The 13616-nt window shown below is 48.9% G+C and overlaps 2 protein-coding genes across 2 annotated transcripts in view; both read left to right on the top strand.

Annotated features, from left to right (window-relative positions):
* Positions 1–6088, top strand: part of trim16 (tripartite motif containing 16) — a 12225-nt gene extending 6137 nt beyond the window's left edge. Inside the window, exons 2-6 of the mRNA XM_036533273.1 lie at positions 443–538; positions 1949–2182; positions 3056–3227; positions 4200–4295; positions 4558–6088. Coding sequence (XP_036389166.1) covers positions 443–538; positions 1949–2182; positions 3056–3227; positions 4200–4295; positions 4558–5171 — 1212 coding nt within the window. The 3' untranslated portion in view covers positions 5172–6088. The remainder of the gene's footprint in view (positions 1–442; positions 539–1948; positions 2183–3055; positions 3228–4199; positions 4296–4557) is intronic.
* A 1001-nt stretch (positions 6089–7089) lies between these two features.
* Positions 7090–12437, top strand: tvp23b (trans-golgi network vesicle protein 23 homolog B (S. cerevisiae)). Its single transcript, XM_036533285.1, has 7 exons — positions 7090–7208; positions 7697–7773; positions 8854–8998; positions 9334–9423; positions 11101–11226; positions 11499–11627; positions 12057–12437. The coding sequence occupies exons 1-7, from the start codon at positions 7197–7199 to the stop codon at positions 12081–12083; spliced, it is 606 nt and encodes a 201-aa protein (XP_036389178.1). The 5' UTR covers positions 7090–7196; the 3' UTR covers positions 12084–12437.
* The last annotated feature ends 1179 nt before the right edge of the window (positions 12438–13616 follow it).

Genomic DNA, 13616 nt, shown 5'->3' with positions numbered 1-13616 from the left:
GGATAAATGGACCCTGTAATTGATCAACTGCCTCAGATGCCAAACAGCAGATGCTGAAAAGATAGAGGGCAGAAAACAGTTACCTAAGCCCCTAGAAGAAGTGCGGACAGCCTTTTCTTTGTTTAAAAACAGCCAGATGGATCAAATCAGTCTTTGCCTCCTGTTTAGTTGTGTAAGTGTGCATATTTTCAGAGTGACTCGACAGTCGTGTTGGTGCAGGCTGTTCCCCCTCTGAGTTTCCCGCTTGTGTGGGGGGCGGCAGTGTAGCGTAGTGGTTCAGGAGTAGGACTCGTAACCGAAAGGTTGCCGGTTTGACCTTGGGCAAGGTATTTAATTCAGCTGTATAAATGGATAACACTGTAAAAACTGTAACTGATGTAAGTCGCTCTGGATAACAATAACACAATGATGTAATAATGTGAAGTAATGTTGCCGTTTGCAGAAAGAGCTGCGAGAAAAACAGAAGGAGATGCTGAAGACCGTGACCGCTGCGGAAAACGCCATCAACAAGCTGCAGACCAACACAGTCACCATCGAGGTACGCCACGTCCCAGCTGCCACGCCCCTTCTGCCACACCCCTGTCCCCAACACCCCTGTCCCCCAACACCCCATCCCCCAACACCCCATCCCCCAACACCCCTGTCCCCCAACACCCCTGTCCCCCAACACCCCATCCCCCAACACCCCTGTCCCCGACACCCCTGTCCCCCAACACCCCTGTCCCCGACACCCCTGTCCCCCAACACCCCTGCCCCCCAACACCCCATCCCCCAACACCCCTGTCCCCGACACCCCTGTCCCCCAACACCCCGTCCCCCAACAGTAGCAGCAAAACGTCAGTAAATACTGTGCTCATGCCACACCCTGTCATCCATAAACACTCTCTGGGTTTATCAGTCCTGTGTCCAAGAGAAACTTGGTGATGAAACACCATGGAATCTGCGGTGTTTATTTTCCTTTAAACAAAGGGACGAGTCATGTGATTGTGATGAAGTCCAGCTTTTGTGCACAAGGTTTCACAGGGCTCCTTTTAACCCCAGTTTCACATGCAGACACATACGCCCACACACACACACACACACTCACACACACACATGTCATAATCGTAGGTATCTGTGGTGACCTAGAAGGTACGGCTGACTTTTGTTTTGCACACAAAGGGAGCTCCTTACCTTTACCCAAGCCGGATTCTCCAGGTGGGGGGACTGTATGACACCTGTAATTTGTCTCTGGGTAACGATGGCTGACCTACAATCCTGCTGAGATACTGCACTCCTGTGGTGTGAGTCCTGTCTCCTCCTTCCCCCAAGCTGTTTGCATTACGGGTTAATCATCAGCTCCTGCACTGTGACACACTGCCTGACTCACAGAGCTGTGAAATCACAGCGCTTACCCAAGCAGAGCCATAGTGCTGAGGAAGATTAGCCATGCTCAGGTATGAGAACTTAAGCCCCCTCTATGGAACTCTGCTTACAACGCCGACTCTGAAAGGACACATTAAAACCGATTTTCAGTTCCACAAAATGACAAAACCCACAGCTAACCTGCAGAGAAAGGCCAACCTTGTGCCTGAGAGCTGGAAGGATCCAGGATAGCAGGTGCTAACAGGTAGTTGACAGACAATGTCACCTGTGATGGTATTAAATAAATATTTATTTGATTCACTTGTGCACAAAATCAGGATCATGTCAGCCCTGAAATTCAGTTCACTTCAATTCTCCATCTTTCTCTCTCCTTTTCTTTTTTCCCCCTGTCTCTCCATCCATCTCTCTCTCTCCTCTCTCTCTCCCCCCTCCTCCCTCACTCGCTCGCTCTCTCTCTCTCTCTCTCTCTCTCACTATCTCTCCTCTCTGTTTCGCTCTCTCCCCCCCTCTCTCTCTCTCTCTCTCTCTCTCTCTCTCTCACTCTCTCCCTCTGTCTCTCGTTCTCTCTCTCTCTCTCTGGCAGAACTCTGTGACGGAGGTGCGCGCAGTGATTGTGCAGCAGTTCTCCGAGCTGCAGGTTGCCGTGGAGAAGGCCCAGCGGGAAGTGATGGAGATCCTGGAGGGCGAGGAGAAGCAGGCGGTGAGCCAGGCGGAGGGGATCCGGGCTCACCTAGAGCAGAAGTGCGGCGAGCTGAAGAAGACCCAGACGCAGGTGGAGAAGCTCTCCAAGAACAAGCACGACGTCGACTTCCTCCAGGTGCACTCACCGACCGACACGGCGGGTTTGTGCCAGGCACAAAACGTCATATCTCAAAAAAACGTAATAAATACTACGTAGACATCGGAATATAAGGAGACAACTGGGGGTGGACAATGCATCCCTCAACACCCCCATAGCGCCGACTCTGGGCAGGTGTACGAGGGCGCGGGTCCTGGGGTCTGGGGTGGACACTGTGCTGTTCTGGACGAAGCAAAGAGATAGCAGCTAATACTTTTTAAGCATTGTCGTTTAGCAGATGCTTTAATCCAAAATAATGTACATAGATTACATGTTATCCATTTATACAGCTGGATACTTGCTGAGGCAATGGGGAATTGAACTGGCAACCTTTCAGTTACAAGTCTTGCTCCTTACCATTACGCTACACTGCCACCCCTCAATGCCAAATCCTCGATCAGTGTCCAGCTAACAGCTCAGTCCAGCCTGAGAGCAGCTGGGGCTAAAGCACATTCACGGCACTGCTCAGCGCTGGGGGGCACTGCTCAGCGCTGGGGGGCACTGCTCTGTACTGGGGGCACTGCTCAGCGCTGGGGGGCACTGCTCTGTACTGGGGGCACTGCTCAGCGCTGGGGGGCACTGCTCTGTACTGGGGGCACTGCTCAGCGCTGGGGGGCACTGCTCAGCGCTGGGGGGCACTGCTCAGCGCTGGGGGGCACTGCTCAGCGCTGGGGGCACTGCTCTGTACTGGGGGCACTGCTCAGCGCTGGGGGGGCACTGCTCAGCGCTGGGGGGCACTGCTCAGCGCTGGGGGGCACTGCTCTGTACTGGGGGCACTGCTCAGCGCTGAGGGGCACTGCTCTGTCCCGAGGGCACTGTTGTGAGCATTGCACCCTCTGCTGGCTGTTGCAGGAGTACTCGGAGTGGAGGAAGGAGAGCGTGGACGTGTCCCTGCCCGGGGTCTACATCGGGCTGATGGACCGGCTCACCATGTTCAGCCAGGTGGTGACCGAGTCCACCCGCGAGCTGTGCTCCACGCTGCTTTCCGCCTACCGGGACAAGCTGAAGGAGACCTGCAGGAACGGTGAGTGTGGCCTGCGAGACGCTGCAGTCAGAAGGAACAGGTCAGACCGGAAGGCGTCAGGGTCCACTCTCAGCCACTGTACCTTAGACTGAGGTGCCTCACCTGCTGAGACTCTTTGGTAAACATCTTGCTGTATAAATCAATTATATATAAAAAAAAATCATTAAGCAATGTAGAGTTAGCTGCCGTGGATGAGGGTGTCTGCTAAGATAGTAACAATAAAAGTAATTATTCAAAGACAGTTTTGCAGACACACTAACGTCAAGGAGAAGCACAGATTCTGTTCAACAGGAAAGTGCTCAGCCATTGGCTGACAAGAGTCCAAACAGCCAGTCATGCTGTCAGACCAGAATGTGTGCACACATATTTCCCGTCAGGGGTATGGACCGTCTGTTTCCAACAAACTTCCATTGTAGCATTTCAGGAAAGCTTTATTTCAGCCAGCCAGCTCCGAACAGGAAGTGCAGCAGTATCAGCTGCAGTTTCCCGGTGTGATGCTATCGCAGCACACAGGACAGAGGCCACTTTATCTCTCAGGTTTAGTGCTGTCCAGCAGGGAGGGGCGAGGCTGTTCAGCTCATAGGCAGCGTTAGGGCGGCAGGCTTATTTCCACTTGCCCTGGCCGTGAGGGTGGGGGGGGGTTTCGGACACTGTGTCATACCTGTGGAATTCGGCAGCTCACCTGGCCAGAGAACAAACCCGGGAATCTCTGCCGGCTCGGCCAATTAGCAGGGGAGTATTCCGCAGGAATGAGTCATACAGAGAGTGCTGTTTGCTTCTTTAAAAATTGCTACTCACCGTGACTAACTCACCATCACTCACTGTCAGAGGAATGCCTGAATTGCCCTTATTTGCATACAGTGTGAGACTCTCAGCCAACAGAAAACAAGGGCACATTGACTAAACCCCTGGAGGTTTATAACACCAGACCTGAAATTGACCTTATCTTTTGTTTCTCTCTCTGGTCTGCAGACAAACTGGGGATAAAAACCACTGTCCACGCCATCATAGCTGCTCAGAACCACAGCTCTGTGCCTGACCCAAAGACCAGAGAGGACTTCCTGAAGTGTGAGTCTGATCTCTCAGGGTAACAGCAATGCTGGGGTGTCAGTGAGGGACTGTGGAGGCTGATATAACACCTTCGTACACACTGCATGAACATCCATGAACATTTATGCACATAGGCGTAAACTGACATAAGGCGTCCTTTATCATAAAAATTTAACAGAGTACACTGAGGCGATGCATTATGAGGTGACTCCTTACATGAAGCCCTTCCTGTTCGTTCAGAAGCCCTTTGTTAAATTAGATTTGACGCTTTGATCTGCAGACGCCACGCCTCTCAGCTTTGATGCTGACACCGTGCACAAGTTCCTGCGCCTGACGGAGGAGAGCAGGAAGGCCACCAACACCACGCCCTGGCAGCACGGGTACCCGGACGTGCCCGAGCGCTTCGAGCACTGGCGCCAGGTGCTGGCGGCCGAGAGCTTCTACCTGGGCCGGCACTACTTCGAGGCAGACGTGAGCGGGGAGGGCACGCATGTGGGCCTGACCTACAAGAGCATCGACCGCAAGAGCCAGGAGAGCAACGGCTGCATCACGGGCAACGGCTTCTCCTGGTGCCTGCAGTGGAACGGGCGTGGCTTCTCCGCCTGGCACAGTGACGTGGAGACGCCCCTGAAGGTGGAGAGGTTCACGCGGGTCGGGGTCTACGTGGACTTTGCCAAGGGCGTACTGGCCTTCTACGGCGTGGGCGACTCCATGGCCCTCATCCACCAGTACCAGGCCGAATTCCTGGAACCCCTGTACCCCGCCTTCTGGCTCTCCAAGAAGGAGAACGTGGTTGTTCTGGTGAATCCTGGGGACTCCCTGCCCCTGAAGAGCCCCTCTCCCCCCTCCACACCCCCCAGCCAAACCACGGCCCCTCCACCACAGCAGCAGTAGATTTCCAGACTGCACCTCAGAACTCTCCCCCCCTCCCAGCCCCATTCGCAGATCTTTACTGAGTCAGAACATGCACCCTGTAAAGACTGTAGGATGGCAAAGAACTTGGATCTTGAGAAAAACAGAACAGAACTGAAAAAGTTAAATTCATTAACACTTAAACTGAAGTGGGTCTTATGTTCATTCATAAAACCCATTCATAACACCTTAATAAGCATTAAATAGTTCATCATAAATATTGTCATGAGCATAAATTAATATATTAACCAGTTTATAACAACTGTTTTTCATAGGAAGTATGGCATATGATGTTATAATGTTTATTAGTGCCTCATGACCGTATGTTACAAGTAATAAGCTGGTCATATTGTTTATGGGTGCATTTGGCAATGGTTATGGCCATTATTTAGAACTCATTAAGCCTTATAAATTCTTATAATGCTGCAAAAGGCCCAAATGAAGATAAATCTACATACAAACAAAAAAAATGTTCTAAAAAACATACTGAATTCTTTTCAAACGTGACATGGTTGTCAGCCTTTTTTCAGAAAGATTCAATCTAGCAAGAGTCCTTGGTTCCAGGCTCTTCAGCTGTTATTAGAGAAGGTGTATGGGACTTTTGAAACCTCAAATGAGGTGCCTAAAAGAGGCTTTCATCGGACTTTATTACCTTTTGTTTACATTGGTTACATAATCAACTGTACGGTATGCAACAAAAATGTGACGGGTCTCTGCAATTATCGATTAACCAATGCAATCCAGAGCAGACTCTTCCACTGTGACTGTTATTGGGATACCAGTGTTTCTCTCTGCTCCCTCTCTTCGGCAAAGTGCCAAAGCTGCTGTTACCTTTGTTCAGTGCACTGTGACTTTCTGGTTGACTCTCTGTGTGACTGCAAACCTGTGTTTGGCAATAAAAGGTGTGTCAATGTTTTGCAGGCAGGTACTTCCTTTCTTACTGTGTACAGGAGGTCAGTAAAGGACCACTCACCTGAACTGCTGAGGCTCGGTCTAACCGGTTTGCAAAGCAGAGGTGGCTTCCTGCGTGAGCATAAAAAAACAACATCTGTTACAAACTGGATTAGTGTTATAATTAAAAATGTTATTTTTGGTCCTGGGAATTAGGGCCTTCTTAAGTGTGGAGGCGTCAGGGCTCATGGTCCTACTTTTATTCTATGCTCTGGCAGAACTTCCTCCTTCACAGGCTATCGAAGAGAGTGGATTCACAACAAACATGGCTTCCCAAATAGGACATTCAGGGTCTTTTAGGAGTTATCACACTGTTTATGTGATTGCCTCTCTACAACCATAGAGAAGACTGACTGGCTTCAGGTGATCCCTCTCTTACCAGGGATACAAACCCAGTAGAACTGCAGAGCGCACCAGACAAAATCGCCATTCCTTCACCACTGTTACATGCACTGTCAAAAGATTTCATACATTAATGGTTCATAAGAAAATATGACAGTTCTCGGTCTTTCGTTAACACATGAATAATACATAGTCTTAATGACCGTCCATGGCTACAAAAATTATTTTCCAGTTCATGACGTCCCTATGATTGTATTAGTTTCACTTAACACAAAGTGTTTGCACAACCCCAGACCTGTAGCATTAGTAGCCTAGTGGTTTAGAAATTTAATCAGAAACACTTCCACGCATAAAACCACATAAAACCATTATTTCCACGCATAAAACGAAATAAACGCCAAATTGACAAAACTTCGTCTCTTCTCATTGTAGGATACACGAGAGAGTTGTGCCACAACAAACATGGCTTCAGCAATAGGACGAATCTCATTGCCACTGTCGCACTGTTTATACGATTGCTTCTCGATAACAATAAGAAAAACTAACTAGCTTCCTTCCGAGCAAACAAATCGGCATTGTAGCATTCGTTTATCGTAGATCGCATATTTGTATGTCTACGTAGCTACCGCTTGTTGCTGTTAAATACGTTTGGGTTTTCAGGGGCGACAGCATATTATGTTCATGGTCACGTCATCAGGAAGTGAGTAGCTCAAAATGATGAGACTGGTGAGTGTTCGCTTGCTAAGTAGCTAGCTAGCTTGCTATTTGTTATTACAGTGATTATAAATTACTTTGCTAGCTACCGTTACGTACTTTGCCTGTTTTCCCTGAACGGGAAAGACTTATGGTATAACACACGAGTGGCTGCTAGACTAGATCCTTTCGAAACAGCTATGCAGCCAGCCAGCCAGCTAGGGTGGAAGGTAGATCGCAGTAGTGACTGTCTTGTGGTTAGCTAGCCAAGTATGTTTTTTATTCGTGGATTGCATTGTTTGTACGTCTTTATATGATCTGAACTAGACAGCTAATGAAGTCAGCTGTAATTTGGCGGCGTTGGGACAGGGTGTGGCTAACTAGCTGTCCTGATTACAGTGCTTCGCAATACTTCTTAATTTACAGAAGTTGCGTAGAGTAGCTAGGCTGGTTAGTATTGCTTCCCTCTTTTGGGAAGAAATGAAATCAGTCGGTAACGCGGACGTAAATGCCCGTGACAGGATTCCAACGAGGATGACGTATCGCTGTTTGACGCCGAAGATGATGACGTCAGAAAGTCGAGGAAGTCCAAAATCAAGTGAGTTCCGCAACTGCCGCAGATTTGCTGATTAACAGGGATGACGGAAGCCGAACAATAGTGCGTCCTCGGGGTCCTCTTAAATCCAACGCTTATTCACACACACAGTTTGTTCCTGCTTGTAGGTAGCGAAATGGATGAGTCTTTTCTGCAGTTTACTTGGCTGATGGCTACAGCGTTGCTGCCTTGCATGTTAAACCCACCATCAGAATCATCTGTGAGGAGAATTCGCTACCAAGAGTCATCGCAAGAACACGTCTGTGTAGACAGGACATTCTGAAACATGTCTCTTAGAAGAGCTCTCCCTCGGGCAATGCCGATTTAAAAAGCAGCCAAATGTTAGAGGAATTTGACTATCAAAACACTGAGGCAACGCCCTCGATTAGCACTGACATTTCCCACAAACTGTCACAGGAAAGTAATGTAAGATATCAGTCAGCATTAAGTGTACATCGTGCAGTGATTAAATTGGCTGTGTGGCCAGGGCTGTCGTAGGTTGTGTGTATGTATGAGCGTGTGTATGTGTGTGCGTGCGTGCGTGCGCATGCTTGTGTGTGTACATGCATGTGTGTGTGTGTGTACATGCTTGTCTGTGTGTGTGTGTGTGTCTGTGTGCGGGTGCGCGTGGGCATGTGTGCGTTTGCGAGTGTGTGCGTGTGTGAGGGTGTGTGCACGCGCACGTGCAAGTGTGTGCGTGTGTGTGTATGTGTGTGTGTGTGTGCGCGCATGTGTGCGTGTATGTGTGTGTGTGTGTGTGTGTGCGTGTGTGTGTGCGTGCGTGTGTGCGCGCATGTGTGTGTGTATGTGTGCACGTGTGTGTGTGCGTGTGTGTGTGTTTGTGTGTGCGCGCGTGTGTGTGTATGTGTGTGCGTGTGTGTGTGTGTGTTTGTGTGTGCGCGTGTGTGTGCACGCGCGTGCATGTGCGTGTGTGTATGTGTGTGTGTGTGTGTGTGTGTGTGTATGTGCGTGTGTGTGTATGTGTGTGTGCGGGTGCGCACATGTGTGTGTGCATGTGTGTGTTTGTGTATGTGCGTGTGTGTGTGCTCTCAGAGGTAATCCCTACCCGCGTGTCCCCCGCAGGCACCCTCTGGCCAGCTTCTTCCACCTGTTCTTCCGGGTCAGCGCCATCCTGGTCTACCTGCTGTGTGAGCTGCTGAGCAGCAGCTTCATCGCCTGCATGGTCACCATCATCCTCCTCCTCTCCTGCGACTTCTGGACGGTGAAGGTGGGCCCGCTGACGCGCGGCTGACACCAGCGTGGGTGACAGTCACTGTTTTCCGGTTGGCCGTAGCTCTGTGTAGCTTCGTTGCTTGGATTCCAAACCCTCACACGTCATCTGTTTACGCTCACGTTAATCACCAGACTCGGCTTCGCTGTGGCCTCAACCCCACTGAAATGTGTCCACACATTCTTCACTCTGAAGTCTTTCTTCAGAGCCTGGGTGGTCGGTGTGTTCTCCCTAAACGTTCTACCTCTCTCTCTCTCCCCCTCTCCCTCTCCTTCTCCTCTCCCTCTCTCTCTCTCCCCCTCCCTCTCTCCCTCTGTCCCTCTGTCCCCCAGAACATCACAGGCCGGCTGATGGTGGGTCTGAGGTGGTGGAACCAGGTGGACAATGACGGCAAGAGCCAATGGATGTTTGAGTCCCGAAAGGTAGGCCTGCACACCTGTCATCGGCACGGCAACGACCACATTCCACAGCCTCTGCCGTCTGAATACTCGTAAACAGAATCTGTGTGTGAGGGAGTCTGAGAAAATGAGTGTGTCTGTGTGTGTGTAGGTCACAAGTTCCAGGAAACTGTGCATGAAGAGAGAACACAGCTCTCCAACAGGCTGCACATTCCTGGCTTGTATTTTCTTACTTTTGCAGGCTTGTATTGGACACGCATTATCAGTTCATATAGCTGAATATTTGCTGCGGGTAAAAGGCCTTTGGCTGGGGCACAGCTGCAGCGCCTCCCCCGGGCCTCTCCCTCAATCCAGCAGCGGTCTGGGTGAAAGCCCTGATCTGTGAAAGCCCTGATCTGTAAGCGCTCGGCTCTCCCTCCCACATGCGCTCGTGTGCTCGGCAGCGTCTCCGGTGGCTCGTTCACGGCTCGCTGTGGCAGAGTTTCGCGCGGCGTTCGCTGGAGGGTGTGGCTCTGTGGGATGAACCCGCTGACCCTGCAGTCACACACTCGCAGCTCTCTGTGTCTGACTGAGCTCCTCGCTGCTCTCTGTGTGTGACTGAGCTCCTCGCTGCTCTCTGTGTGTGACTGAGCTCCTGGGTACACAGCGTGCAGTCCCATGCATTCACTCTGTCGCCGTTCCCAACAGCGCCACGGCAACTGGCCCTCAAAGAGCAAGCACATTAACCCATTAACAGCTGAGTGAGTTTAGCAGACTACAGTGACACAATCAGAGCTGAGCCTGTCCCCTGGCGTGGGAGACATGGGGGACACCTGCGTGAAACTGCACTCACCTGCGTCAGGTGGAGCGGTCTCTGCGTGCACATCCACCCTGTGAGCCCGTATCTGCGGCGTTTTCACCTGAGGCTGTGAGGCTCCCTCATTCTGCTGGACAGTGGAGGGGGGGGGGGGGTGATTGCTATTGAGCACGAAAGCACCAGGTCGTAGTATATTCCTGTTTTTGGTTGCATCCAGCTCATTACATTTACGTTTATTCATTTAGCAGATGCTTTTATTGAAAGCAACGTACAAAAGTGCATATAGTAGGCAAACAGGCACAAGGGCAAGATGTGTACAGGTCATTCAAAGCAGATAGTGCTGAAGCTGAGCGCAAGGTCAGTGTAGCGAGACAGAACTAATCTGATCTAAGGTTACATATATCAAATACAGTCACTGGGACAATAAAGTGCTGCTATATTACCTAGGCAAAAATGTGCTACAAATACAACGTAAGAGATAGAGCTACAAGTCTGAGCCAAGAATCTTAGATTTATAAGGTCAAAATGGCAAGGGTGTCAGTCCAGGTAGAGTCTGAAGAGGTGTGCCTTCAGACCACGTCTGAAGGGTTAGATTGAAGGGGTTGTTCTCAGGGGAGTGGGGAGTTCATTCCACCATTGGGGGGCGATGACAGAAAAGCAATGTTGTGAGGAGCATGGGCCTTTTGTTCTGTTGGTGGGAGGAGCGAGGCGTCCGGATGTAGCAGAACGAAGTTGTTGAGCGGGTGCGTAGGGTAGGATGAGGTCCTGGAGGTGGGTCGGGGTGGTCTTTTTTGCAGCAGAAAAGGTGAGGGTCAGGGTTTTGAAGGGAGGGGGCTATTGGGGGAGGGTGCTGCTATGAGACACACCCATGAGGAATGTTCATGAAATTCCTCTGTCCCCCCCAGGGAACGGGGAAGAACCCCCCCTCAGACTCGGAGTCACGGCTCTTCTGGCTGGGTCTGATCATCTGTCCCGTTATCTGGGTGATCTTCGCCTTCAGTTCCCTCTTCTCCTTCAAGATCAAGTGGCTGGTGAGTTCCTTATCTTTGCGTTATGTTCATGTGTGTGGCAGTGTAGCATAGCGGTAAAGAGCAGCGCTTGTAACCAAATGGTTACTGGTTCGATTCCCTGCTGGGGCACTGCTGTTTCACCCTTGGGCAAGGTACTTAACCCAGAATTGCCTCAGTAAATATCCAGCTGTATAAAAGGATAAAGCTGTAACCTGTGTAAGTCTCTCTGGGTAAGAGCATGTGCTAAGTGACTGTAATGTAATGTAATGTGTGTCCTGGTTTTGCACCTGCAGGCGGTGGTGATTATGGGTGTGGTTCTACAAGGGGCAAACCTGTACGGTTACGTCCGCTGCAAGGTGGGCAGCAGGACCAGCCTGAAGAACATGGCCACCAACTACCTCGGCCGGCAGTTCTTTAAGCAGGTGTGTGATCGTGTGCGTGCGTACGTGCGTACGTGCGTGCGTGTGTGTGTGTGTGTGTGTGTATGAGCACATGTGCGTGTGTGAATATATGTTTTTTTTTTTTCTGTTGAGACACAGTGGAAGATTCAGATTTTAACATTTGTTAAAATGTTACCTCATGGCTGCAAGTCCAGCTACATTATTAGTCTGCATGGACGTTACTCCTGTGCGTGTCTGTCTCCATCTGTCTGTTTCAGTCACATTAAATAGGCATTTCCAGTGCTTTGGCAGAGTAGCATAGCCTGTTTTACAGATTGTGCCTCCGTTCCGGAACTGCTTGCTTCTGCAAGCGAGGAATTATGTTTTCAGTGTGATAAGTAGTTTTTACAGAGCGCTTGTCTACAGAGCATGTAACTGAATATATATTTTTTTATTTTTCTGCTCCAACAGGCGATGACAAAGCAAGAGGAATCCTAGTGAGTCCTCCTCCTGAGCCGTTTTCATTAGCTCCAATGATAAACGCTTTTTCTTACAAACTCACTTTGTAAAAAAACATAATAAATCTTCTACTAAAAGGATTGACTAATTTGTAAGGATTATTGTACTTGCGGAACTGTAAATCCAGGTGTGGAGGAACCCCATGGAGGATATTTATTTGCTGTTGGTGCTGGGTTTTTATTCTCAGTAGTGTATTTATATATAAACCTCCACCATGCACTTTTCCTGCTTTTGTTTGGATTTGCTTCTGTTATTTAGAATATTTACACTTCATGGAGAAAATAGCGTTATTTCAGCCGTGTGTCACGCCAGCAACGTCTTTGTACATGTCTGACGATTGTAAAGCAATAAAATAATGTTTGTAAATATTTATTTATATAAATTTATTTAAAACTTGTGTCTTTATTTGTCGCGTGTCACATGTTGTGAAAACACATTTAATAAAGAGAGGAGGAGGAATTAGAAGGGATGAGGAACGGTAAAACGGCCATGTTTTATTATACTTTTATTGTACTTTTATTATACTTTTACTATACTTTTATTGTACTTTTATTGTACGTGTGGAATCCAGCACGACAGATGTTTATACATCCTCAGTACCTACGTGCTGAATGCATCCATGCTATTGTATGCTAGTTCATTTGCCAATATAACTAAACTTCATATGATTATCAGAGAGCTTCACTCTTCAGCAGCACAATGAGGGAGTCTACCCTGCTGCTCGAACTGCACACACATTCCAGTGCCGGCCACAGGAAAGCACCACTGATCACCAATCAGCACCACTGATCACCAATCAGCACCACTGATCACCAGTCAGCACCACTGATCACCAATCAGCACCACTGATCACCAGTCAGCACCACTGATCACCAGTCAGCACCACTGATCACCAATCAGCACCACTGATCACCAATCAGCACCACTGATCTCCAGTCAGCACCACTGATCACCAATCAACAGCCAAATGGGGTTACAGACCTCTGTTTGTGCACCCCAGACATGCTTATTAGATGTGAAGTTGGCAACTTCTGCTCTCCAAATATAAAATTCCTGTCTTATCTGAAGTTAATCACAAGGCGTGTATTTAGAAATGCCAGATCCAGAATGGACCTAAACAATGAGAAATTGAAATGTAAAAAAGTTAAGGGTGTACATTTAAAGGAAAAGGGAATAAAATGTGCACGGATTACCTACACATGAATGTAATGATACCATCCAGGTTATTTTTGTAATATTCATATTATCAGTCGGTAGTGACACATAGAGGACAATAGTGGTATTATACTTTTCTGTTACTTTCTGTTTTCTGTAACACTTCCGTGTTGTTTTGCGAATGTCTCAGCCATTTTTAATATTTTAGAAATATAAGACGCAAGGTGTATAAATATAAATGTCACAGAACACTACGAAGAAATGTGTGAATTGAAAACGGTGTTTGCCACAACACAAATGGCGGCCGGACCCGACCGCGGGAGTCAGCGGAAATACAGCAGGACTTGCGCTCACAGC

The sequence above is a fragment of the Megalops cyprinoides genome, chromosome 1, assembly GCF_013368585.1.
Source record: "Megalops cyprinoides isolate fMegCyp1 chromosome 1, fMegCyp1.pri, whole genome shotgun sequence".
In the NCBI taxonomy this organism is placed as follows: Eukaryota; Metazoa; Chordata; class Actinopteri; order Elopiformes; family Megalopidae; genus Megalops; species Megalops cyprinoides.
This window is presented reverse-complemented; position numbering and strand designations above follow the sequence as displayed.